The sequence below is a fragment of the Natator depressus genome, chromosome 21, assembly GCF_965152275.1.
Source record: "Natator depressus isolate rNatDep1 chromosome 21, rNatDep2.hap1, whole genome shotgun sequence".
NCBI classification, from domain to species: domain Eukaryota; kingdom Metazoa; phylum Chordata; order Testudines; family Cheloniidae; genus Natator; species Natator depressus.
This window is the reverse complement of record NC_134254.1, coordinates 16,788,732-16,808,864: the sequence shown is the minus strand read 5'-3', so window position 1 is coordinate 16,808,864 and position 20,133 is coordinate 16,788,732. Positions and strand designations below refer to the sequence as shown.

The window sequence follows — 20,133 nt, the reverse complement described above, 5'->3', positions numbered from 1 at the left end:
CTAGCAGAGGATCTGATCTTTTCACACAACGCACAGTCAGCCCGTGGAACTCCTTGTCAGAGGATGTTGTGAAGGCCCAGACTATAATAAGGTTCAAAAAAGAACTAGATAAGTTCATGGAGGATCGGTCCGTCAATGGCTATTAGCCAGGATGGGCAGGGATGGTGTCCCTAGCCTCTGTCTGCCAGAAGCTGGGAATGGGTGACGGGATGGATCACTTGAGGATTCCCTGTTCTGTTCATTCCCTCTGGGGCACCTGGCATTGGCCACTGTCAGAAGACCAGATACTGGGCTAGATGGACCTTTGGTCTGACCCAGTATGGCCGTTCTTACACCACATATATATTCATTTGCAGATTATTTATCAGGGCAGAGCCTGAAGCCATGAAGGTGGGAAGGGGCTGGAGCCAGGACTCCTGGGTTCTATTTTTAGCTCGGGGAGGTGAGTGGGGTCTAGTGGATTAGAATAGAGGGGAAGGGAGCCAGGACTCCTGGGTTCTGTTCCTAGCTCTGCTCTGCCACTGACTTGCTGTGTGTTCTTGGGCAACTCATTTCACTTCTCGGTGCCTTAATTTCCCCATCTGTGAAAGGGGGACAGCACAGCCCTGCCTCCCAGACATTTGTCTGCCATATTGGTCAGACCCAAAGCCAGCAGAGACCATTGCAATAACCTAATCTGGCCTCCTGCATAACCCGACTGTGACCCGCCCAGGCGTGAGCCCAGGATGCAGAGTTGTCGGCTGCCCGGCACCTAGTGCAGGGAAAGGGAAATGATCTCGAGGCTGTTGTTGGCTTTGGCTGGGAAGATTCAGGGTGCTGGACCCGGGACGGGACGGCAGTAGTGCTGGACTGACGTAGCACCTTTCTCCCAGGGATTGCGGAGCACCTCCCACGGGCAGGCAGGTATCAATCATCTGCTTTTACAGCCAGTGAAACTGACTTACAGGGGGCAAGTCCAGGGTCACAAAATGAGTTGGTGGCAGAACTAACAAGAGTCACCAGGAGTCACAATCCCCCCGGCCTGCCCTGACCCCCAGGCCACACTCTGCCTCAGAGCCAGGACTGGGACCAAGGAGTCCTGGCTGCTAGGCCCTGCTCCCAGGTGGAGCCTTCAGTTGTTGATTTCTGGCTATTTTTAAGCCACTCTTCAGGTCGTCTCAGGCCAGGAGATGTCCCTCTTCCTGGAGCTGTCTCTCCCTCCGGACCCTGTGCCTGCTCAGCACTGTCAGGCCCTCAGGCCTAGTTAGAGAGATGCTGAGAGGTTCTTTGGTCTGGCTTCCCTGGGCTGGAGTTTCCCACCATGTCTCTTAGTTAGCCCAGACAGGTTTCAGGAGGTTTTCTCATTAGAGCGAGAGGTCATTCTGTCAGCATCTGATCCTCCCATCAACCAGGACTGGGAGCCATTCCAGCTTGGAGCATCGATTCACAGCCAGCTGCACTCCAGTAGCCCTAGGAGTTTTCTTTCCGCCCCGGAGAACTGCAAAGGCCACCAGCTAAGATCAGCTGAGCCGGAAGGACCGGGGCGGGGATTTTGATTGTATGTTTTGTGGTTTTCACCGTGATCCACACACCTGGAAATGCTGTCTAGTTGCTAGAGCAGGGCAGTAGGCACCAGGGCTCCCAGTTCAATTCCCTGAGAAGGGATGTTAACCACAAAACTCTGGCCATCCTCCTACTCAGAGAATTGCTCTCCTCCCCTGTGATATCTCTTGTACAGGTAAGCAGCAGTCTCATTCACTTCCTGCTTGGGCTGTTGTTACTGTCAGCTGTTCAACAACTGCTGTGCTCCACTCTAGAGGTGGCTGCATTTCATGAGAGCCCAGTGGAAACTGAAATCATTCATAGGGAGAAAGAAGAGACGAGGAGGCTTCCAGCAAGTGGTCCATGAGTCTGCTAGTGTCTTCCAGCCCTTTGGTTCCAGCAGTAGCATTTGATACTCTTAGATTCACAGTTCCCAGGTGCAATCCCTGCAGATGGCCTGTCCAGGAGTGCTGTTACCTATAGCTCTTGCAATGCAGTTCAGAACTTGCCTGCCAGCCCAGCATCCACTGAGTGGGGACACCCCAGGCACTGTGTAAGGAAGGAGGGTGCTACTCCAAGGGGCTGCAATGCAGCTAAGCCCCTGGCTCGGAGGGGTGCTCAGAGTTGCAGTGACAATGGGGGTCTAAACCCGAGCAATGTGATGTGACCCAGTAACATGGAGCCACACAGCTGCCTCCCAGCCCACAGCAGCAAGAGCTGGGCAAGGGGGCGGCGGGGAAACAGAGCATGGACACTGGGGAGGGGAGGCTGGAAGGCTGATTGTAGGCAGTGTGGATGGGGTGGGTTTGGAACTGTTTGGGGAGAGCGCGGGGGGGGGGGCAGGGAAACCCTTCCAGAGACCTGGGGCAGCAGCAACAGTGCAGACCTTGAGAGAGGGTGGGGGGAGCAGGCAGCTGAGAGGTGGCAGTGGGGGGTGGTTGGAGGAGAGGAGATCCTGGAGGTAGATGGGGACCATGAAGGCCCTGGGAGACTGATATTCTATGATTCTATGATTTGGGGTGGACACGCCAGAAGGCAGCTATGCCCACATCAGAGAGCCTGGAGGGGGCTCAGGGAGACTCGGGGGCCCCTGTGAGCAGACGGGTGATTCCACCCAGGGCAAGTGGGGAGAGCAGGAGACATGGGGCTGCAGCAGGGACAAAGCACCAAGAGGGCTCTGGTTCCTGGGGAAGCTCATCCAGGGATCCCCAGCCGGGAGGAGCTGTTTGCTGATGGCTCAGTCCTGCCCCTCCTCCCCCACTCCATGTGATGCATTAGATCAGCCCATCGGAGCATGTCCCAGGACTTGGCAAGCAGCCCCCAGACCTGTAATGGCCATCAGCTGATTTGTTAGCTGAGACAGATTGGCCCATTAATCACACGCGGGCAGGCTAGGGAACCAGGGCCCGGAGCTCGGCCGGCGATGGCAGGAGGGGCGGGTTGGCTGCATCTCCCCCGCTTCCCCTTGGGAGGCCTGATCTGACGGGAGTGCCCACCGCAGCATAGGTCACCGGGCTGATTAGACGCCACAGCCCCTGTGCTGGAGAGGTGCCCAGGGATGAGCGCCAGGCTCTTCGTACCCAGGGCAGCTCAGTTGCGGGCAGAGTGTTCCCATGACTCTCGCCTTCCTTAGCTGCTCCTAAGCTCACCAGCGGGGGCAGCTGAAGGGCCCCCAAGTCTCATGCCACAGCTGCCTGCTGAGCTCCAGAGCAGGTGCTGCAGAGATCCCCTAACTGGGCCGTGCACAAACTGTGCATGAACTGTCCCAGACCTGCTGCTCCTTCTTCCCCGGAGCCCTCCCCGGACGCAGCTGGGAAAGGCCCAGGGAGCTGGGGGAGCTTTGTCTCTATTTGTACCATCACAGCCACTGAGCTCGGTGCTGCACATCCCAGCGTAGGGAAGAGCCCCTGCCTCGGGGAGCTGACAGTGGAAACAGACAAGCTCAGCACAAGGGAGCTGGGGGCCGGGGGCAGCGCAAGCAAGCGCCCGAGGTCAGCCAGCAACTCCTGGGCAGAGCCAGGAATTGAGCCCGCAGTGCCCGAGGCCCTGTGCTCTGCCTCAGCCACAAGCCCGGTGCTCCGCTTGACCTGGAAATGCTGGGTCCGTTTCCTGCCCTCACACTGCTGAGCACACAGAGCGCCAGGCACCTGCCAGGCACAGCTATAGAATGACGGTCGTGTCAGCTGAGCATGCCTGCACCTCCGCCGTCCCGCCCCGTAGCCGAGCAGGGGACTCCAGGCTCCAGGACCTTCCGGGCACCCAGCTCAACCAAAGCCAAATCCTTCGACCTACTGAGCCAATATCCTGTGGCCAAATGGGGAAGAACCTTTGGAAGCCGGGCCGCCGTCTCCTTAACCGACTGGCTGATCAGCCCTGGGCAGAGACAGGATGACGAGATTCCTCAGCGCGGCCTCCCCTTATCTCCGGGGCTCTCCAAAAATACTCCTAGCGCCCAGATGCCTCTACCAAGGGCAAAGTGGCAGCCAGAGATGCTGTGCCCAGCTCCAGTCATTCTGCAAATGCAGCCGAGCAGAGATAAGCCCCCGCTCCCCCGTCCCTCTTAGCTCCATGCGGCTGTACGTCAATAACTCACTGGCCACTTCCTCAGGCACTTCTTAGGGGCCCGATCCAGAGAGGTGCTGAGCACATCCACATCAGCTCCCGGCAGGACCATGTCCTTAATGCATGTAGGAATTTATCCTTTAGGAACCATGTGCGACTGGCCAGCTTGGCTGGCTGCTGATGGCATTCCAGCCACCTAGAGGGCAATCGGAAGAAAGAAAACACAGGGATGACGTGTATGTACCTCGGCATGTTCGCTGACGCGCTCCAACAGGGACCCATGTTCAGCGGGACCCCGCAGGGCCCCATGTAGGAATCCTGAGCTGCTCCAGGAGCAGGCCTGTCAGCCAGAAGGGATGAAGAGAAGAACACAGCAGCAGAGACCATGGGGAAGCTCTGGCCTAGCCCAGCACCAGCTGGCAGGAGGCAATGAAGGGTCTAGCACGGGAGTGTCAGCTCCGGAAGAGCTCTCCACCACTCCGGAGCTCTGGCGTGGGTCAGCCTCTGCCCGCTTGCGTTGCCCTGGAGAGCAGTGTGAGAGCTTTGGTACTGGGGACTCTCAGTACTCCCGTCCCAGCCTCGCTGCAGGGAATGGGGACCGAGCTCTGGCTGGGGGGAACCCCCGCTCGGAAGATCCAGCCGCCCCAGGACCAACCAGAGCCAAAAGGAGTTGCTACAGAATGCAGTGGCTATGGGAGCACAGGATCTGGGGGAGACAGGCCAACCACAGTGTATAACTAGACCCCAGGGAGATGGTCCACATGGGACCTAATCCTGGCAGGTCTCTTCTGTCTCTGTTATGATTCTAGGAGTCAGTCCATGGAGAGCTCTTAGCAGTGCTCTTCAGTCCCAAAATCCACCAGCAGGGGGCGCTGCGGGGCACAATCCAGGGACACCAGCTGTAAGGGACTCCCAGGGACTCAAATACCAGCCTCTGCCAGGAGGGGGCGCAGGAAGGGAAAGGTGCAGGAGTGCTGGCTGTTCCCAGAAAGTTCCCAGCTACTCCAGGGCCAGCCTCTGCCAGCAGGGGGTGCTCTGTTATTGAGTCCCGTGTGGAAGGGTCTGGACAAAGTGGAATTTTAAGGAAACAAACACACCTATGATTGGTTAGGGGGGCTGATTTTTTGTTTTTCTCCTAAGGGTCAGGCTGATTGGGGTAATGCAAGAAGCTAAGCAGAGGAAAGTGGGGGGGAATCTATCAGTCCAGGTCCTTAACAGAAAAAAATCAAATCAAATCTCAAATAAACTGGACAAATCCCACTTGACATCAGTGTCTTGGCTCCCCCACCCGTTTTTCTTTGTGAAAACCAAGGCCAAGTTGTGCAGCTCCAGCCAAAGCCCCTTCTCTTTCTGACCCAGTGATGTCCACAGGAGAGGGGTTCAGAATTAACTCCTTCGCTCGTTACAGTGGCAAAGCAGACATCAATCACCATGTGAGGAACTCGGACACACACAAGAGACAGGAGGAAAAATTATCGGCCAGATCCTCAGCTGGTGTAAATCAGTGTAGCCACAGACTGCCAGATTCTGCTCTCACACCAGTTACACCAATAACTACTCCAGTGACCTCTACAGAGTGACTCTTGGTTCACACCAGAATACGTGAAATCAGAACCAGGCATGTGGCCTGATTCTGATCTCATGGAGCAGGTTTAACACCAGACTAATTCCATAACTATAGGTTAGTGAAGGAGGGAGGAGCTTTCAGGTCATAAATGTGTTCAGAATCTGAAATTCTTCTCAAGTTCTCCACCCCACCCCACCCCCCAATGAAATGGAATCATTTATCCCAAACACTTCTTAAGAAGCAGGCTCTAGGTGAATTACGGCAATGTGATATAATCACAATGAATACAGGCAGGGTTAGAAAAATATCCAACTTCTGCAGAGCAGAAATAATGTATCTTATTCTAGTTTTTGTATCTTTACTCCTTCCTGGGGCAAAAAAACCCCAAACGAAAACAGCTTCCTACCCAGCCACTGTTACAAGAGGAACATACCCTATGGGTTATATATAAGGAGCTAATTATCTGACCTGCTAAACAAATGAATGGTCGGGTGAGTTCTGCGGCCAGAGGCACTGCGAAAGCGGGTGTGTGCTGCTTGCATTGCTGCCTTGGCGAGAGGATGCGGACCTGTTTGGTGGGCGCTGAGGCGAGCCATCAGAGAAAGGCTCTAATCCTGTCTAGAGGCCCCATGCAGGGCTGCTCAGCTCTGGGGCCCTGCCAGCTCCAGGGTTAGGCAGTGCCCCTGGAGTTTTTACTTACAAGTAGAACAGAATCAATGGGCATCCCATGTCTGATTTACAGCCTCCGTAGACAGCGTTGCTACTCCCAGCCTTTGCCCCTCTGCAGACACGGTGTCCCTTAGCTGCCTAGACCTCAGCCTCCTCCCCTGCAGCTCCCCCCACACCAAGGACCCCCGAACCCAGAACGGCGTCCCTGGAGAAATCCCCCAACTCTGTCTCCGTTTGCTCCCAGCCGATATTACAGCTGAGGAATCGAAATCTGAGCTGGAGGCCGTGCGTGAGGCTAGCCCAGGCTGCCGAGAGATGCAGAAACGGGACTCGGACCGACTGACACCCTGATGGGCTTCACGGCTGTTCCCAGGCTAGCCTGAAATTCTCTCACACACGTTCTAAAGCTGAACTTTGGGACGGTTCCAGGCCAGATCCCAGCTCTGCCAGTCTCCACGCTGCACCCGTTCTGTTCCTCAGTGGAGATGGCTATCTGAGCGCAGGGGAGAGCCGAGGGGCGTGGGTTAGGAGGAACTTCATAGGTCTGCTGGGGATGGTGCTGGGGATGGACCTTCCCTCAGCCCTCAGGCTGGACCCGACATGGGCAGGACATCCCCAGAAAGCTCAGCTAGGGCCCGCCCTCATTCCTCCCAGACCTCGGCACCTCTTGGACCCAGGCTGCACTTATCAGCAGAAGCCCACCTGAGTCCCAGCCAGGCTGCAGCCTCCAATCAGAGCAATAAGGTCCAGGAGAGCATTCCGTCTTGTAGGGACTTCCCCAAAGCTCCAGGCATTGGACCAGATGCTCAGCTGGTGTAAACCAGCGTAGCGATATTGATGTCAATGGAGCCGCAGTGATTTACACCAGCTGTGTGGGTCTGGCCCATTGTGAAGCTTGCTCTTCGCTGGATTCGAGCAGCCTGATTCCTCTCTCACTGACCCTGGTCCTACATGCATGTGATTCCACTGACTGCCCTAGAGATACCGGTGTAAGTTAGAAGAGAATCAGGCCCCAAGACATTGTCACCCCGGCAGGAACTGCTACCTGCTTTGTCCATACCCCCTGCTATCTCACCATCACCGGCCCCTGCCAGGCTACACCTGGAAAGGGAGGCTATAGGCCCCTTTCTCCGCTACTTTTACCCAGGTTGTCATGGCAGGGTCTGATTGGCAGCCCTGGGGACCGACACGCTCTGTGTTTACAGCATGGGTACAGCACAGCAGGGCTAGCTATCACCGGTGGCCCCCCCCGTCTAGGTGTGAGAGGGGGTCCGGGCTCCATGGCCATTCTACTGGGACTCCCGCCCGGAGACAATTAGCGCCAGCAGTGCTGGTCGCTGTGGTGACGTGGACGTGTGTCCATTAGCGACTGGACTGAGATCTGCCAACCAGGCGCCGGATGGCATCAGCTTCCATCCACATCAGCGCACACTGGATTGGAGCCTGTAACCTGGGGGCAGGTCTCACTCCCAGTCCCCACAAGCCATCCAGCCCCACAGAAAACATCAGGCCAGATCCTCAGCTGGTGTAAATCCCTGGAGCGACACCAATTTATGCTGCCTGAGGCCTTGGCCCGGTTAAATGACTCAGCCTGTCACAATCCTCTCTCTGGGCTGGGCGCTGGCTCCCCTCTGCCCAGGAGCTAGGTGGCTCCCAGAACAGCCGGTTTGCTTTCTGTTGCTCCTCAGCTGTGATTTGTCATTAAAATCTATTAGCTTGGGGCATCGTACATTATGGATTGGAATTTATATTCACCACAGGGCTCTGGCAGCCTGCTTTTTAATTGCATCAGTGAAATATCCTTTCCCTTCTCCCCGCAAGCAGGATCATTCAGAGGCTTCCGGCAATCTAGGAGCACAAGTTCCAGTGACTGTCAGCAGATCTCGTGCTCCTGAGTCAAGGCATTTGGGAAACAAAACCCACCTCTGCAGCTTGGAGCAGCAAAGACAAACAGCCCTGGCTGCTCTCACCTGCCCCGATATTCCCCAGACAGTCCCTTCCCCTCCTCACCACCCTGACCTTTCATCTCTCCGCAGCTCCTGCTGCATTCCTGGCCTCAGGCTGGTTTGCCCACCAAAGTCACCGTCACTGGCTGCCTCCCTGACCCCTTCCACATTCCCCGCTGTGACACACACGGCCCATCCCTTGAGCGTGCACCTGGGCGGGGCCCTGCTGCCTGAGCTACGGACCAGCCCTGTGAGCACAGGGGCAGCAACAGTCTCACAAACCGGTCCACATGTTCCAGCCACCAGCAGGAGACAAAGCCACACTTGGCCACATGGGCCGGCTCAGGACTGACGGGCTCCTGCCAGAGGATTTCAGGTCATTGCTCTGTCTAGTTCCTGGCCCTGCACCGTACCACGTGATCTGACAGCCCACCTCCTACAGGAGAGCAGGAGCCCTAATGCGCTCCCTGGTCCAACCTCCCAGTGAGGCCATCTCGTCTTGCATCCTGCTAAAGGATCAGTGCTTGGAGGACGGCAAACAGACACCGCCCACCCAAAATGCAGCTGTCCTGTGCAATGGTAGAATGACAGATGAGGAAATTCCTTCCTGGCCCCTGCTGGGCCCGCATCCTTGGAAATTTTGGCCGTAGTCTGTTCTACTTAGATGCCAAAGCTGGAAGGGTGTGTGCCAAGGCAGCCATTGGTAACCTAGCACACGAATGAAACACCGCCCCTACTTCAGGGTGCAAGGGAGAAGCCCTGCCGGCACAGATGGTACCTGCACATCACTAGGTGTTCTGCAATAGCCGCACTGAGTGGTTAGCGCAAGGGACTAGCATTCAGACCTGGACTTTCTGCCACTGAAAGGACCAGACCCGCAGCTGCTGTCAATTGAAGTCAGTGGTGTTACACCATTTACACCAGTTAAGATCTGGCCCTCACTATGTGACCTCAGACGAGTCATTTCCCTGCTCTGTGCCTCAGTTTCCCCATTTGTCACTAGGGGTAGCAATCCCAGCCTGCAATCACAGCGCTGGGAGAAAGTTGCTGTACAGGCGGAAGGAATTCCTATAATACCAGTAAAGGTGAACAGGGAAGGCTGTTGCATCCCGGGTGTTATGTAAGCAAAGGCAACAGCTGAGCAGAATTCAGCAATCTGAGCTGGAAGACAGCACATCCACAGTGAGGAGCCAGGATTTCCCATGGCGACGCGCTAGGCTTTAAAGGGGGAACACGCTTCCGACACAATGTGCTTTAAAAGAAAAACTAGTTATGTGGGCGAGCTGCTTTCTGACCGGGCAAGGCAGACGACGTATCTGTTCCTTACGCCGCTCCGATTGCTGCAAGTCAACAACACGAGGTAGCTCCAGCAGCCCAGGAACAGCTAATCCATCACTTGTGACGAAGAGCGGGGCAAGAAAGAGTCCGTTTGAATGTATTCAGGCCCCCAGTTAATCCCTCTTTAAAGCCATTTGAATCTGGCACAGAATGTCTACTGTTGATTGTTGCTAGAAACGGAAAGGTCAGCAGCAAATGAGCCACTGTCATAGGCAAACTGCAAAGCAACACTGAAAACTGAGGGACAACTGACACGCCAGGGGGAGGAGGGATTGCTGGCTGCGCCATCCTTGGCTTCTTGAGCACAGACAAAGGAAGCCTAAAAGGTCTGTATCTTTCTGCCTGTCTGTGTGTCAAGGTGGGGGTGTCTGTCTATCTCTGTGTTCTTTTTTTAAAAAATTATCTTTCCCTTGCTTGTTTTTCACATTTGAAATTCAAGTCTCGTCTACTCTGGTTTTCCTGGATGTCTCTATGGACAGCCAGAGAACTGGCAGCATTAAGTCATCACAGGTACCTCTGAGCACTGAGAGGGGGAAGGGATTTTTAACTCAGGCTATTTCAGACTCTTTGGGTTTGTTTTTTATTCGTACCTTGTTAACACAAAGGCCTAACACACAGTTGGGAGGAAAGATCTCTATGTTAAAGAGCCAAACAACTCCACCCTTTCCATTAAAGAGAAAGGTCACGCTCTGGTCCTCCAGAGAAGACCTCCAGCAAAAAACATGAAAAACTTGATAGTAAAAACAAGCAGGGGAAAAAAGCTTTTAAAAAGTTCAGTCATTCTTTACAGATCATAAAGATGCACAAACTATTTCTCCACATGGAAGGTCAGCACAGAATCCTGCTCCAACCAGCCCCGCTAATCAGACTCGAGGATGGACTCAGCACAGAAATGCACTGAAATAATCTTTTTAAAACGCTGCCTCCCCTCCTCCAATCATGGGAAGCCATCAACCTCAGCGGGGCCTGGATTGGACCCCACATCACTTCCTGGTCTGCTGACCCCTTGACACTGTCAGCCACATGCTGGGATGTCACCGCGTGGTGCACTCGGCAATGCCCGTTGCCCTCATGCAGTCTAGTGAAGGTTCCGGTTACAGCTGGGCTCGAAAGGGGGAGTCACGGAGAGCGGCTTGAGGGGATGGCGAGGAGCAGGCTGCTGCCGAACTGAGTGGCGCCAGCTCCTGCTTCCGTGGAGCTCAGCACAGTGAGAAGCTGATAGCTCGAGCCATGTGCCAGCTAATCCACACCCTCTGCCAGTGCTCCTCAACCCCCATGACAACAGTGTACTGCCCATCCTGGGTCCCTGCCCAGCTCTGCCAGTGCCCTTCCAAGCTCCACCCCAACCCACAGCCCCCTGCTGCCCCAGCCCTGGGCTCCCCCTGCCCAGCTCTGCCGGTGCCCTGCCACCCCAACCCACAGCCCCCTGCTGCCCCAGCCCTGGGCTCCCCCTGCCCAGCTCTGCCGGTGCCCCTTCACCCCAACCCGCAGCCCCCTGCTGCCCCAGCCCTGGGCTCCCCCTGCCCAGCTCTGCCGGTGCCCCTCCACCCCAACCCGCAGCCCCCTGCTGCCCCAGCCCTGGGCTCCCCCTGCCCAGCTCTGCCGGTGCCCCTCCACCCCAACCCACAGCCCCCTGCTGCCCCAGCCCTGGGCTCCCCCTGCCCAGCTCTGCCGGTGCCCCTCCACCCCAACCCACAGCCCCCTGCTGCCCCAGCCCTGGGTTCCCCCTTCCCAGCTCTGCCGGTGCGTCTCACTCCCGACCCGCAGCCCCCTGCTGCCCCAGCCCTGGGCTCCCCCTGCCCAGCTCTGCCGGTGCCCCTCCACCCCAACCCACAGCCCCCTGCTGCCCCAGCCCTGGGCTCCCCCTGCCCAGCTCTGCCGGTGCCCCTCCACCCCAACCCACAGCCCCCTGATGCCCCAGCCCTGGGTTCCCCCTTCCCAGCTCTGCCGGTGCCCCTCACTCCCGACCCGCAGCCCCCTGCTGCCCCAGCCCTGGGCTCCCCCTGCCCAGCTCTGCCGGTGCCCCTCCACCCCAACCCACAGCCCCCTGCTGCCCCAGCCCTGGGCTCCCCCTGCCCAGCTCTGCCAGTGCCCCTCCACCCCAACCCACAGCCCCCTGATGCCCCAGCCCTGGGCTCCCCCCCCACCCGCCAGCTCTGCCGGTGCCCCTCCATCCTGACCAACCCCCAAACAAGAGCTCCTCTTGCTTTTCCAGTCCTCTGTCCCCAAACCAATAGCTCTCTCAGTGCCCTTCCTCCTGACTCACAGCCCCCTGTGGTACCAGTCCCGGACCCTCCCGCCCACTCCCAGCACCGAAAGCTGCACCAGCGCACCTCAGTGCTGACTCTGACTCCCCTGCTTTTCCAGCCCTGGGCCTTGGCGTGCCCGGGACAGCCTGGGTGGCTCTTTCCCCGCAGGCTCGTGTCCACGCTCAGCTTGTGTCTAACCTGGGTTCCAGAGGCAGGAATGGGGTGGGGACTGACTGTCCCTCCCCCACACTTGGGGCTGAAGAGCCTCACGACAACCCTGAACGGCACGGTGACCCTGTGCGCCAGGCCGCAACACCCAGCGTGGGGAGCTGGGCCCAGCCCCATGGGACAGGAACAAGCGCAGCCCAGTGAGCGCAGACCTCACTCACTCTCCAGCCCCCCACCAATGACCCTTCACCCCCCTAGCTGCAAAACCCAGCTCCTCCGCTGCGGGGTTCCATCACCTCAGTAGTGAGAAGCCGCAAAACCTCCAGGGTCAGTTACAACATCCCAGCGCCATGACACACTTACCACATGGGAGACAGTGTTATCGAGTGGCCAGAGCACTGGGCTGAGACTCAGGAAACCTGGTTCTAGTCACAGCTGGGTGACTTTGGGCAAGTCTCCCGGTGCCTCAGTTTCCCCATCTGTAAAATGGGGAAGATGAAACTGACCTGCTCTGTAGACCACTTGGAGATCTCGGGATGGAATGTGCTAGAGAAGAGCTAAGGACTATTACCATTCAGCCTTGCTTGTGTAGATGGGACCATGACACATTCCAGCCACCTGCCAACTGAGTCTGGGAACAGAGTAATTTTGCTAGTGCGGACAGGACCCAAGGCAGCAGTTGGATCCAGGCCTCACCCGGAGGGCAGATTGCAGGAGTGGTGGACATCAGGGCCAGTGAATCCCACCGGTGGGAGAGTGGGCAGACAGTGGGAAAGCTGGTCAGGAAAGGTTTCTTCTGCCCGTGAACTGTTTTGATGAAAAGGTTTTTTTCATTTTTGCCAAATTTCTTCTTTGAATGTTTGTGAGGTATTTTGTCAAAAAATTGAAAACTGATTTCTTTTCCTGTTTTTGGCAGCTGAAAATTTAAACTTCCTTTGCCCACCCCCGCACCCGAATAATTTTGGGGTTTTGTTGAAACTTCCGTAGCTCTCTCAATTGCTAGGCCACGTAAACCGAGCTCCCAGAAAGTCCCCGCTGCAGCACAGAGCAAAACCTCAGTGCCGGGACGCAAAGAATGAGCATAATCCTTAGCACCTCCACAGGGCTATTCATCTTCAAAGCGCTTTATGGACATTGACTAATTAATCCTCGCAGCACCCATGCAAGGCAGGAACTCAGCCATACCAACCCTCAGGGAGGGTGGGGAAACTGAGGCACGGAGAAGGTCTGGGACTTGTCCAAGACCACACAAGAAATCAGTGTCAGAGCTGATAACAGAATCCAGGAGTTCTGAGATAGGATTAGATTAGATTAGATTAGATTAGATTAGATTAGATTAGATAGATGGATGCAGTGTGTGGGGATAGATAGATCACAAGAGCATCCTTCTACCTATACTGTGCCCTTCCAGATACAGGTCTCCTAAGCCTCACTCCACGCTCCGTCTTGCAGGAGTTGGATACGTCCTGATGCTGCTCAGAAGGGCTGGCTCAGGGCAGGTGCTGGCAGTAAAGCCGTCCCCACCAGGTTAGAAGGTGCCCCTCTTCCTGCAGTCTGGCTTATCTCCGCCTGGCAATGTCTGACGCAAACACACGCCCAGGCAAGCTCCAGCTCTAAGTGCAGGGAGAAAAACAACCAGGGGGAAGCACCTGCTGGGGCTTCTTGCAAAGAAATATCAGAACTTGCTAAAATAGCAGCATGAGGAAAAGAACTTCCCGTGCCATTGTGGAATGAGGGGAGCCGGGGGTGGCTGGCCCAGGTTCCGGGCCCAATCCTTTGGGGGGAGGGATAGCTCAGTGGTTTGAGCATTGGCCTGCTAAACCCAGGGTTGTGAGTTCAATCCTTGAGGGGGCCATTTGGGGCAAAAATTGGGGAATGGTCCTGCTTTGAGCAGGGGGTTGGACTAGATACCTCCTGAGGTCCCTTCCAACCCTGATATGCTATGATTCTTGGCTGGGGTAAGCCAAAGCCAATGGAGCTGCTCCTGTTTACACCAGGCTCACTCTCTCTCTTCTACACAAATTTTTCCTTCTTTAATCTCAACCAGCAAAGGAAGAAAAGGCCTGTCTCTCGTTCTAAACAGCATTAGGGATGAAGCTGCTTACTGAGCGTGACACACCTAGAACAAGGCTCAGAACAGACCCCAGCAGTTTAAGGCTCCCCACTTACTCCCTGCATGTTAAGTCTGAGCATAGACGCACTGGGGCCAGACTGCTCTCCGAGAGTCACTGGTGTAAATCCGGAATGACTGGGCCCAATTCTCTTATTTTCCCCAATGTCAATCAGAAGTTACAATGGAGTTACTCCAGATTTACACCAGGATAACTGAGATCATGGTTGGGATACACTGGCATAAATCCAAAGTAACTCCGTTGCTCTGGATTTACACCAGCGTGTGACTGAGATTGGAATCTGGCCCATGCATTAACCCGTCAGCCAAACCCAGCACCTCACAGGGACACAGCTTCTGCTGGTGCCTGGCACACTTTGCCCGGATCATCATTTGGGGGCCCCCACTCACTTGCCCCCGGGGGAAGGGGATGGGGTGGAAATCTCCAGGAGGAGAGACAGACACCTTCTGATGTCCCCTTCCGGCTGAATAAGCCAGGGGGCTGGCAGCCCCACACCTGCAGGATTCCCAGGAGAGGACTCCCAGGCTGCACTGTCTTTGCTGGGAGATCTCCGCGGAGTCAGTGGGAAGAGACCTTGGGCCAGATGGGAGCCACTGGGACTTTGGTGCCAAAATCCCCTTAAAAACCTGTCCCATGTGCTTCTCTCCTCCCCAGAACAGGACAGTGCACCCCCTGCCCTCCTCTGCAGGCTCCCAACCCCTCCTTTAGGGGGCTGAGTCCATCCCCGGGTGCTGGGCCCTCTGCACAGAGAGCTCGGGGGCACACAGGGAGGAATCTGTTTGACTGAGTAAGGACTGCAGGATGGAGCCTGCACTAAAACCCCAACCCCTGATCCTTCCACTCCCACCGGATCCAGGCCACGCCAGGGATCCGGACTGCAATCCAGGTGTCTGCTTCTCCCTCAAAGAAACTTCCTCTCCGATCCCATGCCATGGAGGGCACGAATCGGAACGCCCTGGGGTGCCTGGCCCCTCTGCAGCCAGCCTGCTGGGTTTGCTGGCCAAGGCGCCCTGGAGAAGTAAACACTGGGGGGGGGGGGGAAGTAGGGTGCACAGGCTCGGGGGGGGGCAGGGGGCAGCTGTACTAGAGCAATGGGGGCTGCTGCTGATTTCAACTCTGAGAACAACCATGTCCCCCCAGCCAGGGCTGGCTGGGCATCTCGGGGAACCACCCCAGGGCTGCCCGTGTGCTGGAGGCAGCCCAGAGCTACGCACTTCTCAGGAATAACACACACTGAGATGCACCCCCAGTGAGTCACACTCACACACCCAGAGAGAGACACACTCACACGCAGTGAGACACAGACACACGCTCGCACACAGGGAGCAGTTCTGTCCCCAGAGTGGCTCCCTGCGTGGGGCATGGCCTTGGGAGCCCCCCCGGCTGGCCCTGCCACCAGCCAGACCCGCGCCTGCCAGGAGCCCCCCGCGGTTCGGACCCCCCCCCCGTATAGCGGGGGCGCAGAGACCCATTGACCCAAACTGCAAAGCCTGGCTGGGATGGAAAAACCACTTCCCGCCGGGGGCGGGGGGAGCGGCATCGGGCAGCCCCCTCGTGCCAGCGCCTATGGGGCTGGCTCATTGCTCCCAGCCCCGGCGGGCTCGCACCCCCTGCTCTCCCCAGCCCAGCGGCAGCGGTGGCGAGCTCCCTGCACGGGCACAAACTTTCCCGGCCCCCGCCCGGGCCCGCGGCGGCGCCCATCCCCGCGGCGGCGGGGCTGCGCGTACCTGCAGGAGACGGTGAGCTCCACCTTGGTGGCCGGGATGCTGCCCGCGATGGGGTCGAAGTCGCTCACTGAGGCCATGTCGCCCCCCTTGTCCATCGCCTCCTCCATGGGCGTCCAGCCGCGCCCCCGGGGCCTCCCGCTCACAGCCCGGGCGCTGCGGGGGGCTCAGAGCCGGGCACGGAGCGGGGCATGGCCAGCGCCGGGCGCGCAGCCGGCTCCTCGCTCTGCCTGCACCGCCGGGGGCCGGCTCCGGAGCGCTGCCCGCCGCCTGCCCGGCTCCGCCCCTCAGCCCCCGCCCCGAGGCGCTGCCACCCGGCCGGGCTGGGCGGAGCGGGGAGCCCGCAGCCCTGGGCAGGGGCGGGGAGGAGCCTTTCGGCGGGTGCTGTGTGAGGACCGGGGAGTGGGGCGCATGTGAGGGTCCCGGTGGGTCTGCCTTTGCTGGGGGCAGGTGTGCACCTGGGAGGGGTTCCCTGCGCCCCCGGGCCAGGCCTCGTGCTGCCTGGTGCCAGTCTTGGCTGGGGGCCCAGGATCCCTGTGCCTGCAGGGGGAGCCCTCTGCCAGGGGGTGTTTGCTGTGTGCACGGGCGTGTGTTTGGGGTGCTGGGTGGGTGTGCTGTGCGTGGCTGTTGTATGGGGGGAGGGTCTGTGTGTCTGAGAAGGTGTTTTGTGGGGGGGGGGACATGTCAGTTTGGGGGTGTATTTGGCATGTCACTGGGGTGCATTTGGTGGTATGTGTGTGCGTTTGCGAGAGGTGTGTTATCTATGAGGGAGGAGTTGGTTGTGTATATTTCACATCTGTTGTGTGTGTCTCTGTGTGTGTTGCTACTGAGAGACAGGCAGCGAGGTGCGTTAAGTCAGAGAGCAGGCCCTGCCTTCCATTCCCCTCGCCCCCAGCCGGATCTAGGGGAGCAGCACCAGACACACTCGGGGCACAAGGCACACGCATGTCCTGCAAACTCAGGCTCCCTCCTGCGTTCAGCCTTGGCCCTGGGCCTTTGGCTCAGGGGCTCCTAGACAGTCTCCCACTCAATTCTTGCTCCCCAGATCTGCACTCTGATGGACAAGCAACCCCATGGACTGCTAGGAAGAGCCAAGGGAGACTAGCAAATCTCCCCACTGACCCAAACCCCCACCCGTGAATTACTGGGGGTGGGGGTTGGTCCCTAATCACCTGCTTTCCTTCTGTTGCCCACTCTGCTGCAGGTAGGGCTGGAGCAGCAAGAATCCGCTGGGGCTAAAATCCCTGTAACTCTACCCGAGTGAGGAGCACGGGGCAAGAGGGAACGTGGCAGGGTAGATGGGCCCAGACTCTCAGCTGGTGTAAGTCGCTGTAGCCCCAGAGATTCAGTGGAGTGACACTGACTTGCACCAGCTGAGGATCTGGTCCAGGGACTTTCATGGGACCACTCCAGTGTATGCCAGCTGTGGGGCGGGCACCTGCCTTCTAAGAGGCTTCCCCACCCTGGGTGTCTGGGCCAAACCCGGGAAGCACTCGCCCCCCCGAGTAGCTGCCAGAGTCAGTGGGGCTGCTCATGTCAGGGACGGACTTGCAGGTGTATTGTCTAAAAGTGCCAACTTTTGGTGGGCCCAATCCTGCATAGCCTTATTCCAGTCGTCCCACTGGGCCCGATTCTCTTCTCACTTATCCTGGCATAACCCCATTGACTTCAGTGCTTATTCCTGATTTACACCTGGGGTGAGAGAATTGGGCCCACTGGGACTACTCACAAGAGCAAGGCGCTGCAGGATCCGGTTCTGTGGGGACTGATGTACATTAGTCCTGTGTTGGATGTGAACCTCTAGGGCGTGTTTTATTCCTTTGCCTGGGAAGAAGCACTGCTGAGGTCAGCAGTAGCAGCTCTGGGCTCTGGATCTTGCACCTGTCCCAGCAGCTCCCAGTCCAGGATAAAGGCCTTTACGCCAGTGCTTAGCCCTTGCTATCATTTCACCTGCGCTGGCTCTTGGCAAGGATGGGACCTCCCCCCTTGGGGTTAGCATCCAGGAACAGATTCTGGGCACTGGTTTCGGGTTGCAGAGCTCAGTTCTGCTGCACGCCACCAGGTGACACTGCAACCAACCCATCGCGGGGAGCCAGGTTAGCTCTGTGAGAACACAGCTCCCCCCTGCCAGTACGCACCACAGGGGAGAGGCCCCCCCCCGGCACAGTCCATCAGCTGCGTGGGCAGCAGTCAGCCTGCTACCATCTGACTGAGGCCACGAGCCGCTATGGCCTCACGTTAGCACCCCTGTAGGCTGCCCCAGTGACATATGAGGGCCTTAAAGGAGGCGCGAATCTCAGCACAGCCCCTGTGTAAGAGCTATCGGGGCAGCCCTACATCTGTCCTGCTCCATGCCCCAGGTGCAGGGTGTGTTCAGGGCCGGAAGTAGACACCATGGGGCAGGCTGGGCTGGATTGCACTGTGGGAACTGTGGGAAGTCAGCTCTGACTCCCTCCGGGGCTGGGCTGGGCAGACCCCCAGCTCCACCAGGATATGGGAAGCACAAATCTGGCTTTGGGCCCCTTGGCGCCTGCCCATCCATTCTGGGATTCAGCACAGAGACAGAGCAACTGAGACCCCGGTGTGGTGTTTAGATGTTGCTTGTAATTATTAGGATTGGGAGCACTGGCTGTTGGGAGTCTGAAAGGACAGGAAACAGGAAGGCGGGGGGAGGAGTTGAGAGGCTGGGAGAAAGCTACAGAGGGTGCAGCAGCAGCTTGGTAAAGAGGTTTCCACTTTGAAAATAAAGTCCTGTTGAAGCTTGTTAGTACCTTGCCTGGTTGATACAACACCCGGGCCAGCATGCTCCTGGGGCAGAGCTTGGGGTGTGGAGCTAGGGGCCAAATACCTTTGAGGATCGGGGCCTTAGTTCCCCACCAAGGGCCTGATCCTGAGTGCACTGAAGTCCCTGGGAGTCTTTTGGTTGACTCCAGTAAGATCAATGGAAGCTCTTGGGCCTGCTTCTCTCCTGGCTGGATTAGGTCTTCTGCGTCTCCATCATCTTCCCTTGCCTGCATCCCTTGCCTGCAGCCCTGTGTCCCTGCACCCCAGCACAGCACACTGCTAACCGAGGCCAGACTCTGACCAGGACGGGAGAATCATAGAATCATAGAATCATAGAATATCAGGGTTGGAAGGGACCCCAGAAGGTCATCTAGTCCAACCCCCTGCTCGAAGCAGGACCAATTCCCAGTTAAATCATCCCAGCCAGGGCTTTGTCAAGCCTGACCTTAAAAACCTCTAAGGAAGGAGATTCTACCACCTCCCTAGGTAACGCATTCCAGTGTTTCACCACCCTCTTAGTGAAAAAGTTTTTCCTAATATCCAATCTAAACCTCCCCCATTGCAACTTGAGACCATTACTCCTCGTTCTGTCATCTGCTACCATTGAGAACAGTCTAGAGCCATCCTCTTTGGAACCCCCTTTCAGGTAGTTGAAAGCAGCTATCAAATCCCCCCTCATTCTTCTCTTCCGCAGACTAAACATGTGAACTAGATAGGAAACGCCTTCGTCTCTGCTACATCTCACTCGTGCAGCAGGGTTCAGAGTTTGGATCAATTTTTAGGCAGTTTTAAAATATCCCCTTCTCCTGGGAAAGGATTTGGCAACATTTTTCAATGAAACGTTTAAAATCACACACATCAATTTTTTAAAAAAATCTAAATCTCACTCATTCAGACTGTCAGCTTGACAGCCCTGGATCCTATATTTAAAATCGCTCCCTTTACCTGTATGGCTGATGATAACTCTGGGGCTGACTGAGACTGAAATAAGCTCAAAAAACCCCATTTACTTGTCATCTGGTTTTGCTGTTTCACATTTCACTCCTCTTAGACTGGGGAATCAGAGCAGTGGGAGCAAGTTTGCATCTGCTCAGTTTCCATTCAGTGATGCTCCCGGTGGCTCCTGCAGCAGGGGAACGTTGGGTGCAGTCAGCTCCCAGCTCTGCAGACATAGGTACATCTGTCAACCTCTAATACTTCTGCGGGGCCATTAGTATCTGAGCAGCTTACTCTCTTTACCATATTTATCCGCACAACACTCCTGTGAGGTGGCCAGTCCTTTATCCCTATTTTACAGATGGGGAAACTGAGGCACTGAGAAGCTAAGTGACTCGCCCATGGTCACAGAGCAGGGAACTGAACCCAGGTCTCCAGCTAGCACCCTAACCACTCAGCCATCCGTCCTCTCTGTAACATCATTATTTAGGAACATCAGACCAGGGTCTGTCTAGCCCAGTCTCTTGTCTCCAAGTT

General features: G+C 56.9%; 1 protein-coding gene across 1 annotated transcript in view; it reads right to left on the bottom strand.

Moving 5' to 3' along the window:
• Window positions 1–16,080, bottom strand: part of CPNE5 (copine 5) — a 200,023-nt gene extending 183,943 nt beyond the window's left edge. The window contains exon 1 of the mRNA XM_074936000.1: window positions 15,880–16,080. Coding sequence (XP_074792101.1) covers window positions 15,880–15,986 — 107 coding nt within the window. The 5' untranslated portion in view covers window positions 15,987–16,080. The remainder of the gene's footprint in view (window positions 1–15,879) is intronic.
• Between the last annotated feature and the right edge of the window lie 4,053 nt (window positions 16,081–20,133).